Source organism: Taudactylus pleione, unplaced genomic scaffold (assembly GCF_031769625.1).
Source record: "Taudactylus pleione unplaced genomic scaffold, aTauple2 ptg000015l, whole genome shotgun sequence".
In the NCBI taxonomy this organism is placed as follows: domain Eukaryota; kingdom Metazoa; phylum Chordata; class Amphibia; order Anura; family Myobatrachidae; genus Taudactylus; species Taudactylus pleione.
In genome coordinates, this window is record NW_028284417.1 from 37260575 (window position 1) to 37279804 (window position 19230).

General features: G+C 34.6%; 1 protein-coding gene across 1 annotated transcript in view; it reads right to left on the minus strand.

Moving 5' to 3' along the window:
- Positions 1-7757: 7757 nt before the first annotated feature.
- Positions 7758-19230, minus strand: part of SIM1 (SIM bHLH transcription factor 1) — a 75561-nt gene continuing 64088 nt past the window's right edge. Inside the window, exons 10-11 of the mRNA XM_088470962.1 lie at positions 9889-10294; positions 7758-8482 (exon numbers count right to left, since the gene is read on the minus strand). Of these exons, the coding sequence (XP_088327088.1) occupies positions 7758-8482; positions 9889-10294 (1131 nt within the window). The remainder of the gene's footprint in view (positions 8483-9888; positions 10295-19230) is intronic.

Sequence of the window (19230 nt, forward strand, 5' to 3'; positions counted from 1 at the left end):
TGCCTGAACTCTCTGGAAATAACATTACTGACAATGGTGGGAGGGGTCATAGTTCATGCCAACTGCCATTAAATGCCAACATGATGACATTTTTATCAGCAGTTGATTTTATTATATAGCTATGCAATATAACATCTATTTGTATTTATTTTAAAAAATTATAACAAAAATAAAATAAAGGAAATATGTAGTATAGCTATATGTTATTAATATCTATCATTTATTGAGACCATCAGATATAGTGTCATTAAATCCTTGTGGAATTCATATGTTATTAAGAATTTGAGAGTGTCAGGTCTACTACAGCAATTGTGAGAAAAAGGTCTATGAATAACTTGATTTGAGTATTTAGTAACATATTGTAGGCAGCATCCACATTTGTTCAATATCTTATTTCATATTACAAACAAGCAGAACAATATCACGCTCCACTGAAAGGATATAAAAGTGGGATATACAGTATATATTATTATTACCCTCCTTGATCCACTTTCATGGAATCCAAAATGTTCAAGTCCATTTAGATTCTTCAAGGTTGTTCTCTCCACCATACCATAAAAAATACAGAGATAAGTCTTATAGAGTAATAGACTCAAAAACACAAATGTCTTATTGAGAGGTTAGGTTCAGAATCCAATATAGAGGTAGATAGCTCTGTGTCTTATTATTCAACTAGTAAAAGCACCCAAACGTGTCTCAAGAATTCAGTAGTGCATACTCAGATAGAGACTTGATGCTTCAATTAGATAGATCCAAACATATAGCAGTTTTTTTAAACCTTGTGTCCTCAATCACAGCAACAACAACACCCCGTGCTTGAGTGCAAAGGTACGTCAGGTGCAAACTCACATGTATGCTTACATTTATCAAATGATATGTAAACCCATCAAGGCTTCTTTTAAATTTTCTCTTCAAAGAATTGGACTTTTTCTTATTTCATATATATATCACAGAAAAAGTTATTGAAAAGTCACACATATAAAACCTTTTAGCAGCATACAGGAAAAATATCTTCATCAACAAAAAAAACGGAAAGGACAAAGACTTCCTTCTAATAGTCAGTTAACAGCAGATCTTAAAAATAACCTTCCATAGGTGAATAGGATGTAAAAAAGAGGGGCCCCCAAAATCTCTCACCAGACCTATGTGGTCACTGTATCCTGGCTATTCTGGTCCTGGAACTGAGAACACCACCTACCCACCAACGTGTTTCAACTAATCCTAGTCTTTTTCAAGGTGGAGGTGTACTGAAAATAAAGCTCTTTTAAAGCCACTTAGGTCCTGCCCTCAAAATTCGGGCTCCTAATCAATTCTTGTATTATAGTGATAATGTCACTACTTGTTCATCTAATGGCTTATCTACTTACCTTTCCATAAATAAGCCATAAAACATCTTTTAATCCGGTTGTGTAATGCTACGATCTTCTTTACATGCCGTCTTATTGCTAACGTGGTTACCTTGGTAACCCGCAAGCCGGCCAATCATTTGTTGTAAACTCATTCTTTTATTAGGGCCGACTGAATGCGGCCTCTAGTGGTGTACAGGATCATGTGGTCTCTTCCGGCTAGCATTCCAAATTGTGCAATACAGAAGTGACAGATCCGTGTGATGGAGTGGTGGATAAGCTTTAAACTATAGATAATATATACCCTGATGACTGGGACTAATATTTATAGAAACCAGGATGTATAATCATATAACTGTAGATATTAATATCATGGGAACCTAAACTGGTAGTCATGGAGACTTTGGTTGTATCTTATCACATTACTGTGATTTTCTCAATGATGTACCTGAAATAATAATCTTGAAAATAACATATTTTTAAATTATTTTTGTTTCACAAGAACATTCATTTTTCTGTTTACCATTGTACTGTTTTACTGGTATTTACAATTCTAGGAGAATACTTTCTTTGTTTGATTTATTTCCCCCTCAACAAAATTGGTCTTACCTATCTATATCTCTAGAGGATAAAAATCAATACAGCATGAAATAGCTATTTCTCTGTTTAGCCACATATTGTTGAACAGAGTTCTAATCTCCCCTTACTCTTACTTTCATTAAAGGCTTTTTATTGCATTTTATAGAAATTGAGACACCACAGGAACACATTTTAGCTAGGCAGTAAATATTGCTGTCATAAATTTGTCCAAACTAAATGTGCATTTTTTTTATATAGAAAATAAACCAGAGCAATAATTTTGCTAAATAATTCTAGTTATGCATTAAGGGTATAATATCTAATACGATCCTGTATGTTTTAATATATATTTAATTATAGAGTTTTTTCCTGTAAATTATAATTTAAGTTGAAGGTTTAAAAGTATTGACTGATTTACTATTATTTATTGTACAAATATTTTTTTTTTATTTGTGTGTTTATGATATACTAATTCAAATGATTAAATATTAATTAGAATATACTAAAGTGAATGAGCAGCTAATTGAAAAGTTTACTAAATTATATATTATTACACTGTGACTTACAATATATAACCATTAATTTTTGTAATTATTATTTACAATGACACATTAAATTATGTTTTACATAAACTTTTCACAATTGTCAATACCTGTAATGTATTAATGCTACTATTACATTATCTTCTATTATTACTAATGTGAGTATTACTTTAAAAAGGGAAGTGACCCACTTTTTATCTGTTCAGTCTTATAATTTTTAAAGAATATTCAATGGTCACATAAAGAGAAAAAATAAAAATTTAGAGATGGAACCACCTTTATGTAAAGCAGGGGTAGATAAACAGTTCATGTTTTGCAGAACTCCCGACAGGTGCACAGTTGTATGTATTACTTGCTGACACATCCACAGATGGTCTAGAAAACATGAACTATTATGGTTGTTTGAGGTCTAAGTTTGGACACAGCTGATCAAAGATATAAAAGTGTTCTCTATCATCATGTAAGACACAATTTTCAATATAGACTTAATTTAATGCTATAATCTTCTAATTATACAGAAGATAGGACAAAATGTATTCACATTCATAGGCTTACTGTAAAGGATTCCCTTGGCCTCAAGGGAAACAAAAACATAGAACTAGCCACTGGTCACTTTCAAGGGATGTAAAGGTACCATGCTTCTGTTCCCAAAATTGACTGTTAGCTCATGTTAGGGAGTAGAACTTGCTCTTTTAGATTTATAGGCTAATGTATATATGAATTGTCAAATTGTAAAAAAATATAAAATGGTAAATACAATAAATGAAAGAAAAGAATTAAAAACCTTTAAGATAGATGGTAACTGTTGTCACCTGCAAAAGTTGACATTGTAATTAAAAATTACAGTATTTTAAAGGCTGATATGACTTAGTCAGTGTTTTGTTCATTAAACATCTTTAAACTGCTATATAGTGATGAGTTACAATGTGTTTGTGCATTATATCTGAAAGAAGTGCACATCTCAGAAATGGCTCAATCATTTCTGCTGATAGACCGGTATTGTGCATCAGTATTGTGAATTCAGTATTCACTTTACAAATAACAATTTATGATAAGAAATGCAGTCTAGGGGTGGAATTCAATTGTTTCAACCTCTCTTCATGCTCTGGAGCTATTCAATTGTTGCTCATGTCGGGCGCAATCAGGAGCTGGCACCGGCATTTCAGCTCGCACCCCCCGACTGGGAAGTGCAAGCTGAAATGCATGACAAGTGACCCGTTTGGGAACCAAAACTGCACTTTTTACAATTGCGCCCAACACTTTGGTTGGGTGTAGCCATTTTATGCGGCTAAACCCGACATCTTTGGGCACGGTCAAAGCAAAGACTGGCATCAATTGATATGCACCCAGCAATCTCCCGTCACTTTAAATGCAAAATGGGGTGCACTAACCTAACTCAATACTGCCCATAAAATGTAAAATATGAAATGCAGCACTTATTTTTTAAGCTTGTATTGAGAAATGATTTCTTGTCACAGTCCTATAAATTTCTAATTGACTTGAATATTCATAAAGAATACCTTATTTCATCATTTATCCTAATAAGTTATAATGAGGCATTCATATAATTGCATGTGCAAATATATCTGATAGCAATAAGGATTCTCATAAACTTAATGCAAACACCATAGTCCTAAGTATCAAGAAAGAGAATGAGGCTAAGGGGAATTATTTTAAGTAATAAATCCCCTTTATTTTGATTTATATTTTTTTTAAGTTTGGATTTCATTATTTTCCAAAGCAATGATACAAAATGTAAATATAGTCTATACTAATAAGGAAACTTCAACTTCACATTCATATATTTGCTAAAAAAAATCCACTAAATGTTGCCTAATTTGTAATGCCAATGCATTGCCTGTTATTGATTTCAATATTTTCCAAACATATATAAAACAATCAGAGGTACAATCAACACCTTAAATCACAATTCCTCAATTTAATCTGAATGTTGTTAAATTCAGATAAAATAACAATACATTTTAATGTTGAAAAAAATAACCCCAAGGGGATTAAACATCCCGTGTTTTTTTATACTTAAAAAATTCTCATGTAAAACTGAGACTAAAGTCTGAGACAGAAATCCACACAAAATTAAATATTTTTAACTATATTTTTAAAACAAAGGAAAAATCTTCACATAATAAATACAGTTTATACACAATTAACTTGAAATTGACCTCAGAAAGCTATGTACAATATAAATAATTATAAATGGGAATACTTTGCAAGATATCATTGACATAGTTTAGTCATGTTTCCTACATTACATTTCAAAAGGATACTTCAAGTTACAGATAATACTGTACATACAATGTCACTAGAGATATACATTGCAAGGCAACTGACATTTGAGGCTGCACATCCAATATCATAAATATTTCAATGTGATTTAAGGGCACCAGTCATAAAAGCAAACATAACAGGTTGAATTATTTTCATTTTCTAATGTCAGACACCCTTTTATTCCCAATGTAAACACACCTTTGTATTTTAAAGTGCTGTCCACAGCTAATAGTGTCCACTATTTATTATAACAGGCAATATTTAAAACCCATTATTTTGCATCCAAGAAACTAATAAAAAATAATTTAGGATTTAGAGCCATGTTGTATTATTTTATTGATACCCATGGGAATAAAAACAAATTTAATTTGAAGGTGCATCATAAAATTATTTCAAAGCAACCCATTATTTAAATTTTTTTCATATGATTACATTTAGCAATGCCTTTTATATGAAACAAATAATAAGTATTTTGTAATGCTGCTCCTGTTAAGTGTATAATATTTTAGGTAGTATATTAGTATATTTTTCATAGCCAGGAATTAATTCAGTAGCAAACTGAAGATGAAGTGTACAGAACAGAATGCTAAATGTAAAATATTATGTTTTTTAATTATATTTAAGATTGCATACCATATGAAAAATGTATCATAAAAAAAAGCTCCACTGCAGTTGAGTTGCAAACAGAATTAACATGCTGTCCTGTGTAAGGAATTGAACAAAGGCACCTTAAATTAACTTTTATAAATAATAATGTATATTGCCAGATGAGTTTTTAAGAATTACTTTTAAATGACCAAACATCTTTCTAGTATACAGAAGAAAATACATATACATTCAGCTGAATAATAAATATTTATTGGAAGTTAAATTCTAACAATTATTTGAGCCATAATTGATAAGAATAAAATATTTGTCTTTTTAAGCCCATTATAATAGCAAGGAGAATTAAATTGCTTTAATACTAAGATGTTCAATGAAAAAATTGCAATGTGCCTCCACATACTGTGCAGATTAATTGAAATATAGGTACAATGCAAGTAAGAAAATACATATATCTTAGTTAAAAATATTCTTATTTATGTTTACTGGGACATTTATATTATCAGTATTACTGTGCTTGATTCTTATTTTTTCAAATACCTAAATATGGCATTGCATTTGAATGCAGTTTCTGGTATGCATATCACTGTTTAATATAAAACACAAATCAATTACAAACATATGATCAAATTAATAATCATATGTAATATGCAAGTTATAGTTAAAAGTAGAGGTCATTTATGCTGAGCATGCATGTAGAAATATCACAGCCATTTGTGGGCAATTATGCAATTGAAAACAACTATGATGCTCAATAATAATCTTAAATAAATTATTTAAGTTATTAACTGGCATATTAGTAAATGGTATCACAAGATGACAGCTAATGTATGAGCGGTCAACTTTCAACCACAAGAAGAAACATAAGTGATAACTGAAATAAACTGGCAATTTCATTAAATTTGGGCATACACAAATGAGGCTAAATCTGACACTGGTTAAGTGCAGTCACAAAATTATAGGATTGGATGTGTCTCAGTTTACTGTCTACCTACTGTATGAATTATATAATGACACACATTGTTCTCAAACAAAGGCATTTAAGGAAGCTCTGACATGACTACACTGCTCGGCAGACTCACCAGCCTGTTTAGTTTTCATTGTTCTTCCTATTACAGATGTCCAAGTAATTAAGGGGTCAATAATTCTTAACATAGAATTTAACATTAACAACATTTCAATTCAAAAGAAACTGCAAACTAGAACCTAAATATTGGTACCTATGAATTGTACAATTGGATTCAAGAAAACTCACAGGCTTAAAACCATCAAGAGGCAAGAAAAACACTCCAGTGCATAGAAATATAATTTAAGTCCTATTTTATTTATTCTATACAGCCCATTTATGAAGAGACACAATTATTTTTAAGAGACTATAATAATAACATAGGCTTTGCAAGATATTTGGAATGTTTTTCCCCTGATTAGTATGATGTAGATTTTCAAACACAATGTGCTCTATTGTATACAGATGTACCATTGTTTTGCATACTACCATAAAATACTTCTGAAATTAAACATACTCTAGTCTATTTGAACAAGCATGAAACAAGAGAATTGTTGTCCGTTCTAATTTTAGGGCACAAAATATCTTATAGCAAAAAATCTGCATGATACAAATTAGAAACAGGGAATTCAGATACAAAAAACTCCAGGTCTCCAGGTGTCATTCGCATTCAATTTAGTCAAACTGCATCAAATTTTGCACAGAAACTTTGCTACAGTGAATTTAAGAGCAATTTTACATCATCATTATTAAAGCCACAGTGATAGTATGGTAAGGGAACGTATGAAAACAAGCTGTGTATTTTTATTATTTATGTTATTTATTTCATCTTCAAATCTACCCTTAATGTAATAAGAGGCTGTAAATGTAATATAAGCCAACATATTATGATGAAAGTAACAAATGTATTTTGTATTCATTCTGTTTTCTTCATATCATAAACATATAAAGATCATGTGCATTTGAGCATGTGTATACATAAAGTTGTGTTGTACATTCAACTTTGCTTCAAGTTCTATGTGCATAGTATTAGGGGATTTTGTTTTCTCTTGTTTTTATTTATTTATTTTTACTTTTAATGTAAAAAAGGGTCTTTATGTACATGCAAGTATAATTAGCAAAAACCTGTAGCATTTGAACAATGAATTCCTATTTTTTTAAAAGCCAACACAACTGGCTAGAATTATACATATGGCATGTACAGTTTTCTTTCTCAGAATCTCATTATTTCTGCCAAAATGTAAGTGTTATAAATACAAAATCCAAACCTAGTCTCTCCTTCTGTCACATCCGGTGCAAGGTAATTTGTCAGATGCTGATAGTAATGGCATGAAAAAGACTTACTATAATTCCATTGTAAAGATTACAGTGCATATGATATATCAAATAAATTCATCAACTTCCATTCGTTATTATAACTGAGGTGCCCTTGTGCACCTGGGTAGAGTCCTGTTGCATTCTTAAATGAGAAGTCACATCAAAGTGTGATCCACTACAGCCCAATGAGTAGTTTCTAATAGAGTCAGTGTCATATAGATGTTCAAGAGCATATCCAGTAAATGTGTAAGCATGCTTATCAAAATATGGACGGTGGGCACTGTAGTAGTTTGGGGATACAGAGTGTTCAGCTGTTTGTTGAGGAGATACATTTGCATGTAAATAGTCTTTTGCTATAGTTACTCCTGTTTTAGAAATTCTATCAGAATTTGGACTGTTTATCCTGGACAGAGTTGTAGGACTGTTTTCATATTCATTGTCATGTGGGCTCAAGATTTTTCCATCCCTTTGCTGTAGATGTTCACATGGAGAAGTGTTAGTAACAGAAGGGCCACGACACACGACTCCAGTTAATTGGGGTTGTTGGTAATTGGCAAAGCAAATTGAATTTCTTTTTGCTGCTCCATTAATAGAAGTTAATTGATCTGGACTAGATTTACGTATCTGTAACCTGTTTTCTTCCTCTTTAATCATTTGTTGAGTTGCACGTATAAGGGTTTCAATTTTGCTTGGCTCATGATGACTATTTTGATATTGCTCAGTACGATAACGATCTCCTGATTCACTTGCAGAACCAGGATCTGGAGAACTGACAACACTGTCTTCATCCCAATGATTTCTCCCTAAATATAGCAAAAAAGACAATAATCAAATCTCATAAAGTATAGAAACTATATAGGTAGACCAGGGTGTCACAATTTATTTTTGTTAATCCTTAACATATGATAAAACTTAAAAACATCAGATGCCACATTTGTTGTTAAATACAAATAAATATCACACCAATGTACTTATTACAGCTCTGTGTAGCAATGTTCCCTTCCAGATATTAATAGAAACCATTTCAACAGTTGCAGGCCTGACAGTCAGTCCCTCCCAGGTTTTGCAGTGACCTATGTTAGCTGGGTTGAGTCTGTGGGAGACTCCACTTTATTATTTAGGGTTACTTTATAATGAACTAGAATGTTCCCTTTAACATAAATCTTGGCCTACTTACTACTTTCTTGCCTAATAAGTGAAATGGTATGGGTCACCAAGCCTGATCTTTCTGGGGCCTTAATGCCATGTTAAATTTGAGCACTTTTATGTAGAGGACAATACCCTTGAGTACAGTGGCTTCCAGTTTGTCTGGGTCCTGGCCTATAATGGGTCTCCTTGTTACTGTGAAAGCAGCTTCTGCCATGGACATATCTATATTGGATGAATGTGTGCAGTACATATGTGTCCCTAGGTCCAGAGGGCCCACACTGCACACCCTGAACCCACTCACAATACTTACCTCAGCCTTGATCCCACAGATATCATTGGGCGCCATGTTTCCATATATCTGTGCATGTCCAATACAAAAATCCCCTGCACAGTGCAAGAGTCTACTTGGGACATGCACCAGTGAGAGGGGAGCACAGAGACTGCACACAGAGCCCTATCTTAAACTGCCCCTGGTTTCTACTTATATTAATCTTTGAGAGCCTGGGGTATACTGCCATTAGCTGGTGGCTTCCCTACCTAGACCAAAAACTTTAGCCACGTGACTCATAGTCCTGATGGCCCTGCCATCTGCTGTCCTTTTAAGTCTCCTTAAACCATCACCACTACATGTGAAAAGTTCCTCACTGCTTACCCTGCTCTTCTCACCTAATGGTCTCTCTTTGACATCTTGCTCTTAACTATTAAAATCTTAAGCTCGCAATTTATATCTGACTACCTGACATACTTTGCCCACATCAGACTGCACAGCACTGCCATGGTTGCAGTGGTTGTGTGAGTACATTTTGCTTTATGACAATTTATTTATCTGACATTCTGACTTTGAAAAACAGTTGTAGTTTTACTCTTTGCTACCCCTCAATTCAAAACCTGGATACGCCAATATTTGAATGTGGTAAAGACTATATATTGTAAGCTATACTGGGGTAGGGACTGATGTGGATGAAAATACAGTATATTCTATATGATGAAAATAACAATAAGAATAATGTTCTAACCAGATTTCAATATTATATTTTTATTCAAAATGTGTTTTTCTTACCATGGACTCTCTGAACTGAAGTTATATGTGGCATGGAGCTCTCATACCCATCTCTGCTTTCTGGGGACGATTTTGGCACAGGCAGAGCTGAGCGGGAACCCCACCATGTTTCCCTGCCAGCTTGTGGACTTCCAAGAAAGTATCTACCAGCCTCACATCTGCCACTGTCACAGGACTGACTATGATGGTGTCTCTCATCACTTAATCTTGAATGGTCGAGGGCAAATCCAAAACACAGGGCACTTCTTTCTGGATACTGTCGATATGCACAAGAGACATCATGTTGCTGGGAGTTTGGTCTTTCTATTGGATCTAGAAGCTGTGGTGAAGTGGTATCAGTTAGAGGGCTACCACCCCATTGACTGTCATGGTCTGATTCAGATCTTTCTGTGTGAAATCCAGAATACTGGGGGAAAAAATATAAAATCAATACATGTATCAATATTTATGATGTCTATGGGCATATACATAAATATATTTTCTTTAAAAAATATATATTTCTCCTGGAATAGTGGGTAAGCTCCCTAGACCACTAACCATGGTTATGTTTTTATTGTTATACTTGTATTTCTCATGTTACCTTTGGTCTTCTTTTTGTACTATTGTACTATTGTTTGGAGAACATTTTTCTTAGAATATGTCTTCTATTATGTACTGAAATTACCTTTATTCCTGATTTTCAGGGTTTTTTAATTTCTGTCCATGGAATCAAGCCTATTAGCTATGAGTAAGTGCATGTATGGTACCTCCATAGGTCTGCGTACAAAAAACTGTGATTTCAAGGCGAGATTGAGCCATGAAGGGGTGTTGTAAGTATAAGCAACTCACTCCCCCTTGCACCTAATAGGACTGTTTTTTGTGGCATCTTGTTCTGTTGTACACTACTGTGTGTGTCAATCTATCAATAAGCTACGTTTAAAAAAGTAAAAAAGTTTGTATTTAAATTAACATGGTTTTGAAAATAAAGAATAAATAGAAACAGATTATGAAAGCATAATAAATAATGGATTGCATTGCACATATAAGTTTACACATTGATAAGCATGCACTTATATTAATGTTTTAGAGCAAAAGAAAAACATTAGAATAAGTGTTCATTTCCTCCAACTGCCTCTTTTCCTTCCACATGGTTCCCCTTTTGAATATGATATATCTATTTAATTTGTTCACAAACATGATTTACAAGCTCCAACATCATAACATTTAAATAAAAGCATCCACATTTTGTTTTCATTGGCTGGTAGGTGTACATAAGCCCTAAAATGTGTGTTTTTGCTGGAAGTATGCCCTTTCTCTATTTAACAAACACCTTGTAGGGTATAGCTATCACCGGGTTTAGTGGGCGATAGATATCACTAGCTATTGCTGGTGATAGCTTCCCCATGCAAGGCATATTTAAAATGCAAGACAGCTGTACATGTCTCAGGATGGTGATAGCAAAAATAAAACAATGGAATAAAATATTATATTAATTAAAATAATAAATTTTTCTGAAATTAATTCCAGATTGATTAATCTATGTTTTACATATTTCACCATCTAATTTTTATTCAAAAATGGAATTGGAAGCCCAAGTTGGGCTTCCAGTCAACTGTTCGGAGCATAATTAATTGGTCATAAGCTTTTGCAGGCAAAAATGTACACAACCAATTTTCTATTAGTGCAGAGTATGCTTGCTACCAATACCCATGGTATCCAATAGAAAAAAATTGGTTGCATATTTTTTTAGGGCAAAACCTAGTGGAAATGTTTTTTTAAAAAATGGTGAACAGTCTGTACCATTAAAAATAATTGGGTAACAGTAATAGTTATTACTGTCCCAATTAAAAATGTTACAAAAATGCATTAAATAGCTGATTTGTGCATTTTTTTATAAAGTAAAAAATTATTTTAAAAAAAACAACATTTTTTTTTCTCATTTTATTACAAATGAATAAAACAAAAACTATTAAAAAAAAGTTGAAAAGAGTGATTTTGGTGTTATTTTAGGACAATTAAAAATAAAAATAAAAAAGATAAAACCATAATTTTTTATTTAAATAAATGCTTTAATTTAATTTGGGGTGAAAAAATTCATGGAAAAAAAATAAGTTGGGGGAATTTGAGGTCATTATCGGTTCTAACAATCAATAAAGACGTAATTATTGAATTAAATTGAAAACTTTGTATTGCTTAATTACTCATTATGAGGGGTGATCAAGGGGCTCTGAATGGGTTCCCAACATTTTTTGCTTAAAATATGGAGTTTTATTTTTTTTAGACCTGTTCTGGAGCTGCGAGAAAATAGCCATGGTAATTCCTATAGAAATTACGGAGACTGATCTTCTACCTGGCAATTGAATAGGAAAAACCTTGCAGCAATGGGAAAACCTGAAATTGGATATGTCCCTCAAAGTATGTGCAATCCATGCATATATATAGAGATCCAGACTGGCAGTGAAGAGGTAAGTTCAGCCTTGCCACTTGGGGTCAATATCACAGAGTAGCTGAGATATTCAAATAAAAATGTATTGTTATATTCCAGCAAGAAATTTTTGATCACTGAGATAAGTAACATCAGAAAATCTTACTTATTGAGAGAATAAATAAGAAAGCTCTTATTTTAATTTTCCAAATGTTTACTTTAATTTGCATCTGTTTAGACCACTGTAAAATATCCTATTTTAGAAACTCACTGTAAATGTATTACATTTCCCTGTGTTACAAAAGGTTGAGCTCATATCCTATTACTATAGTCTTTAGGTGATGTTCAGCATATTTTTTAAAAGCATAGCAAAACATATTTATTAAGCATATTTCCTTTAAATTTATTGATTGACTAGCTGATGTATCCGGTTTCACCTGGATAGACCTTAGATATTCACTGTTGTCATTTCCATCTCACCACTCCAGTAACACATTAATCATTCACCTCTATAGTAATGCATCACTGCTATAGTAAGACATTACCCTCACTCACCTGTGTACTAACACATTCCACTCCTTCACCTCTGTAGTAACACATTATCCTCACCTCTGTAGTAATACATTTCACTCTCGCCCATATTGTAACACATTCCAAAATCCCCCTCCATTACCTGTGTAGAAATACAATCCGTCACTCATACCTGTAGTAAGACATTACCCTCACTCACACTTGTAGTAACTTAATTACCTCCCTCACGTCTGGAGAAATACATATCCCCCCCTCACCTTTGTAGTAGCAAATTACCCCCACTCACCCCTGTAGTAACACATTCCCTTCCCTCCTCTCTGTAGTAACACATTACCCCTGCTCGCCCTAGTAGTAACACATTCCCCTCCTTTGCCCATGTTGCTACACATTCCCTTCCATCACCCTGTAGTAACACATTCCCTTCCCTCACATTCCCTTCCCTTACTTCATCTGTGTAGTAACACATTCCCCTCCTATACCTGTGTAATAACACATTCCCTTCCCTCACTATTCAAATAGAGGAGCCACACCATATGCTAGTGATTTTTGGCAACACTTGGGTTGTCAGTTGGTGTTTGAATTTAATTTTGCTGCAGCCACGATGAGACAGTCAAGACATTGCAAAGGGGGAGGAAAAATTGTAGCCCTTTTCACCCCCTTAGGTGGTGAATTTCAAAATTTCCTTCTTAGCGGGTACCTATGTAATGGAAGGATTTATTCTCCCTGATTTTCAAGTTTCTAAGTCCAGGAGTTTGGGCTTTGCATTGATGAGTCAGTCAGTCAGGACATTTCATTTTATATATACAGTCAGGTGCATAAATATTGGGACATTGACAGAATTTTCATACTTTGGCCTCTATTCACCACCACAATGGCTTTGAAATGAAACAAACAAGATGTGCTTTAACTGCAGACTTTCAGATTTAATTTGAGGGTAATTACATCCAAATCAGGTGAACGGTGTAGGAATTACAACGGTTTCTATATGTGCCTCACACTTTTTAAGGGGCCAAAAGTAATGGGGCAAACTAAACAATCCTAAATCTAACTTCCACTTTTTAATACTTTGTTTCAAATCCTTTGCAGGCAATTACAGCCTGAAGTCTGGAATGCATAGACATCACCAGACGCTGGGTTTCATCCCTGGTGATGCTCTGCCCGGCATCTACTGCAAATGTCTTCAGTTCCTGCATGTTCTTGGGGCATTTTCCCTTCAGTTTTGTCTTCATCAAGTGAAATGCATGCTCAATCGGATTCAGGTCAGGGGATTGACTTGGCCATTGCATAACATTCCACTTTTTAGCCTTAAAAAACTCTTTGGTTGCTTTTGCAGTATGCTTCGGGTCATTGTCCATCTGCACTGTGAAGCGCCGTCCAATGAGTTCTGAAGCATTTGACTGAACATGAGCATATAATATTGCCCGAAACACTTCAGAATTCATTCTGGTGCTTTTGTCAGCAGTCACATCATCAATAAATACAAGGGAACCAGTTCCATTGGCAGCCGTACATGCCCACGCCATGACAATACCACCACCATGCTTCACTGATGAGGTCGTATGTTTTGGATCATGAGCAGTTCCTTTCCTTCTCCATACTCTTCTCTTCCCATCACTCTGGTACAAGTTGATCTTTGTCTCATCTGTCCATAGGATGTTGTTCCAGAACTGTAATGGCTTTTTTTAGATGTAGTTTGGCAAACTCTAATCTGGTCTTCCTGTTTTTGTGGCTCACCAATGGTTTACATCTTGTGGTGAACCCCCTATATTCACTCTTGTGAAGTCTTCTCTTGATTGTTGACTTTGACACATACACACCTACCTCCTGGAGAGTGTTCTTGATTTGGCCAACTGTTGTGAAGGGGTTTTTCTTCACCAGGAAAATAATTCTTTTGTCATCCACCACAGTTGTTTTCCGTGGTCTTCCAGGTCTTTTGGTGTTGCTGAACTCTCCGATGCGTTCTTTCTTTTTAAGAATGTTCCAAACAGTTGATTTGGCCACACCTAATGTTTTTGTTATCTCTCTGATGGGTTTGTTTTGATTTTTCAGCCTAATGATGGCTTTCTTCACTGATAGTGACAGCTCTTTGGATCTCATATTGAGAGTCGACAGCATCTGATTCCAAATGCAAATGTCACACCTAGAATCAACTCCAGACCTTTTACCTGCTTAATTGATAATGAAATAACGAGGGAATAGCCCACACCTGTCCATGAAATAGCTTTTGAGTTGATAGTTCCATTACTTTTGGCCCCTTAAAAAGTGGGAGGCACATATAGAACCCATTGTAATTCCTACACCGTTCATCTGATTTGGATGTAATTACCCTCAAATTAAATCTGAAAGTCTGCAGTTAAAGCACATCTTGTGTGTTTCACTTCAAAGCCATTGTGGTGGTGAATAGAGGCCAAAATATGAAAATTCTATCAATGTCCCAATATTTATGCACCTGACTGTATACATATATATATATATGTATATAATCTGTAAACTTTTAAAGCAGAAAAGTCATGTTGTATTCACTACCATAACACTGCCCCTTCTATTGTAATGGTAGAATGCAAAGTTAAATACAAACCGTGCAATTGGTCCACTGTATGACTGGGACTCAACCTCTCCATTTGTCAAATATATAAGTTTAATCTTAATGATTACTGATTGCAGTTTAGAACAGTGTTTCCCAAACTCATTCCTCAAGAGGCACTAACAGTGCATGGTTTTCGTTTTTCCTAGTTGGTGCACAGGTGTATTCATTACTGGCTGACTTATTTTTTCACTTGTGATTCTGTGAGGAGACCTGGAAAACATGTACTCTCAGTGCTCCCTTAGAAATGAGTTTGGGAAACACTGGTTTAGACAAAAATAATTTTGAGTGCCTTGTATGTTAGGGAACTGTGAATTTCAGTGGCGTAGGGACTCATATGAATGACATATATTCTCTGTACAGCGCTGTGTAAATTAGTGGTGGTATGTAAATAAGAATTAATAACCAGGTAATCCTGTTTTAACACAGAAATAAGCATTTATAAGTGCTATCCTTTTGTCTATACCAAGAGGCTGAGAATAAGTTAAATTGCAGTAAGTTTAAAACTGTGTTTTATCTTATTTCTGTTAATAAATTTCACATCTCAAGAAATGCTTTCAATGGAAACACTCATCAGAACCTTTCACTTGTGATTGTCCATTCTTATGTCATGAATAAAAAAAAACAATCATTACCACAGCAAACAAAAATGAAATATTCAAGTATGTCCCAACACTATATTAGCAGCTACTATTAAATAATTGTGGTTGACTTTTTTGTTAAAAATAAATAATTTATAGAAAATAAGAAAAAACTTATAATACAACACATTTTCTACCTACAAATTTAAACCAATAAGTTGTGCTGCTTTAGTATTTTTCTAAAATGTGCAACCTATGTTTATATATGTTTATTTACTGTAAATAATGGGGGAGGGGTACTGCAATTCATCTTTGAACAATCTAGAAGATGAAAAGTAAAGGATAAAAAACTTATTTCCAACAGAAAGGATATAATTCTTTTTTCTGGGAATATATGAACAGGCCTTAAATTCTCAATTCTGATCTGTACCTGAACCAAAAGGAAAATGCCACAGATGTCTTACGCTCTGGCCAGATGGTGGTCATTAAATCACTTTTATCTTATGTTTTGCTAATGTAAACCTCAAAGTTAAAATATGTTTTTGCATTGAATATTATAGCATTATACAGCTGGCAGAAGTCTTCTGTAAAGTAACATCATATAACCATAAAAATAAAAGACAACATGTAATAGCTTTTAATATGTTTTCTGTATTTGAAAATGTTTTAAAACTGAAAACACATGGCCAAGCAAACATATATGCATATTACTACAATACCAAATGCTTTGCCCTTAATTTTAAATATAGGTTTTGACACGTATTCACATTTAGATAGTATCCATAAGTCATCAAATAGTTATATTGAAACTACTGTATGGATATAAATTTAATTGTAATCACTGAATTGTTAGTAACTGTAAACTTTAATTTTTTCAGGAGACACTCAAATAATGTCATGGTAAATTGTTAGAAACTTCTTCTTTTCTAGCTCCAAAATTACTGGGTGTTTTTATTAGAAACTCCTTGTTACATCTATTTTATCTCAATATAGCCAAGAAAATTACCATCAGCAGTGATACATACCTCACCTAAAAGATTGCTCCTTTGTAGACCAATCACATAATTATCAAATGCTACCCTAGGACAATCTCACTAGACATGACCTGTTGCTGCTCAGTCATGGCAGCATTGTGATATACATTGACGTGCTTCCAGATGTTTCCCATTTAGTCATCAAAACATAATTATTTTTGAGACAACAAAATTGTTGTAAAAATTTTTTTTCGCTTTCCTCTAAACTATTATCCAGATAGAACATGCACACATTGATTTTTCACCTTTATATTTTTCATATCTATCTCTTGTTAACAACCTCAGGGTTAATGTATCAAACATTATTATTATTATTATTACCAGTTATTTATATAGTGCACATATATTCTGCAGTGCTGTACAGAAAATATATGGCCATTCACATCAGTCCCTGCCCCAGTGGAGTTTACAATCTACTGTATATTCCCTTTCACATGCTCACACACATACACACTAGGGTTCATTTTTTGAGCTAATTAACCTACCTGCATATTTTTGGAGTGTGGTAGGAAACCAGAGCACCCAGAGGAAACCCACGCAAGCACAGGGAGAATATTCAAACTCCACACAGTCAGGGTCATAGTGGGGATTGAACCCATGACCTCAGTAAACTTTGGGGAGAGATAAAGTGGAGGAGTTGCCCAAAGCAACCAATCAGCTTCTAAATGTATCTAGCACAGTCCATGAAATGACAGCTAGAAGTTGATTGGTTGCTTTGGGCACTTTATCTCTCTCCAAGGCCTGATATATCTCCTCTCTGTTACTTTAATATTAGCACAAAACAAAATGGTTCTATATAGTGAATGAGGTACTGGATGGACAGGTGCTGCTGTCATCTAACCTTTACTGATCACTTTGCTGTATTCAGAATTGAAGCTGCCCTAGGTAATATAAGTGACTATGGTCTGATTCAGCATTGTACTCAAACCCGATGGTTTACGCATAACTCTGATGTTTGCTGATCACCGCATGCGCAGGATCTGTACTGCACATAATCTGATCGGTGTCTGTGACGACAGTCACAGTGCCCCCAAAGCCACATGATTGACATGCTGTGGCCATTTGGGGGTAGGGAAGGTGCAGTTTTGATACAGGTGTCTGCATCTACTGATCAGCTTCACCTGCCCAAGTAGCATGAATTTCACGGCCATCATGGGTTACTCAGATGGCCAATGTTCAAACAAGTGATCTGATGGCTGCTTCCTCAGACAAAGCAGCGGATCACAGAAGCTGCAGGCAGGAGGCATCTATTTACACAAGACGCCTCTTGCAGCATTTGCATATTTTAGCACAGTCGCTGCAAAGATGCAGCCACTGTTGCTAAAGCATACAACTCTGAATCAGGTCCTATATCCTGAATTAGTGATTGTGCCCCCACCAGTTATCTTTCCTATACCAACCTCTCATGATCTAATAACTAGAACAGCAATTGATTGATAGAGACCAAATAGCAATAAAAACATATAAGTTAAACAGTAAAATGAACATTTCTGTGCAGTCCCCTAGACAGGGATGCTCTGGGCATGTGCTGAAATATTCCATATAATACATGTAGCACAGACTTCACAATCATTTAAGAAGCCTCTAAATAGAACATGTTTATAAAAACAGATGAAATATACTTTTACAATTCTTTCTCATTGAGGGGCATATTAATTATGGTAATTGACATTCTGACTCACAGCGACCAGCGGAGCAATTCAGCATTGCTCTGGCTCGGAGACACCTGACCCGAAAATCAGTTGTCTTCGTGAATCTTTTCACGGCTACTACTTTCGTAGCAGTGAAAACTAGCACTGCTGAGTCTGACTCAGCAGTGCTAGTGCGCCTGTGTGAACTTGGTATCACACAGGCGCACAAAGCCCTGGCATCCAGCAAAAGGAGCTAGATAGGGACGGAGGGATCTGAAAGGATCTCTCTTCACAACCAAGGACTCTTTCCCAAAGGGAAGGAGCAGGGTGCGGGAGCAAACATCATCTGAAGGTGTCAAATGTACATTCAAGCTTGGAAAATATTGTATTTTCAGAGATTGATTCATTTAGGTCCACATACTAGTGTATGGGGACAGCGGGACAGATCAGAAGTGAAAGGTAAGCAGAGGATATCAATGATATCTCTTGTGTTACCTTTATAAAGAATGGCCACAAAACTTAATTTCTACAAAAGTAGGTGAACATGTTAATTTTCACCTGCTTTTGTAGAAATGAA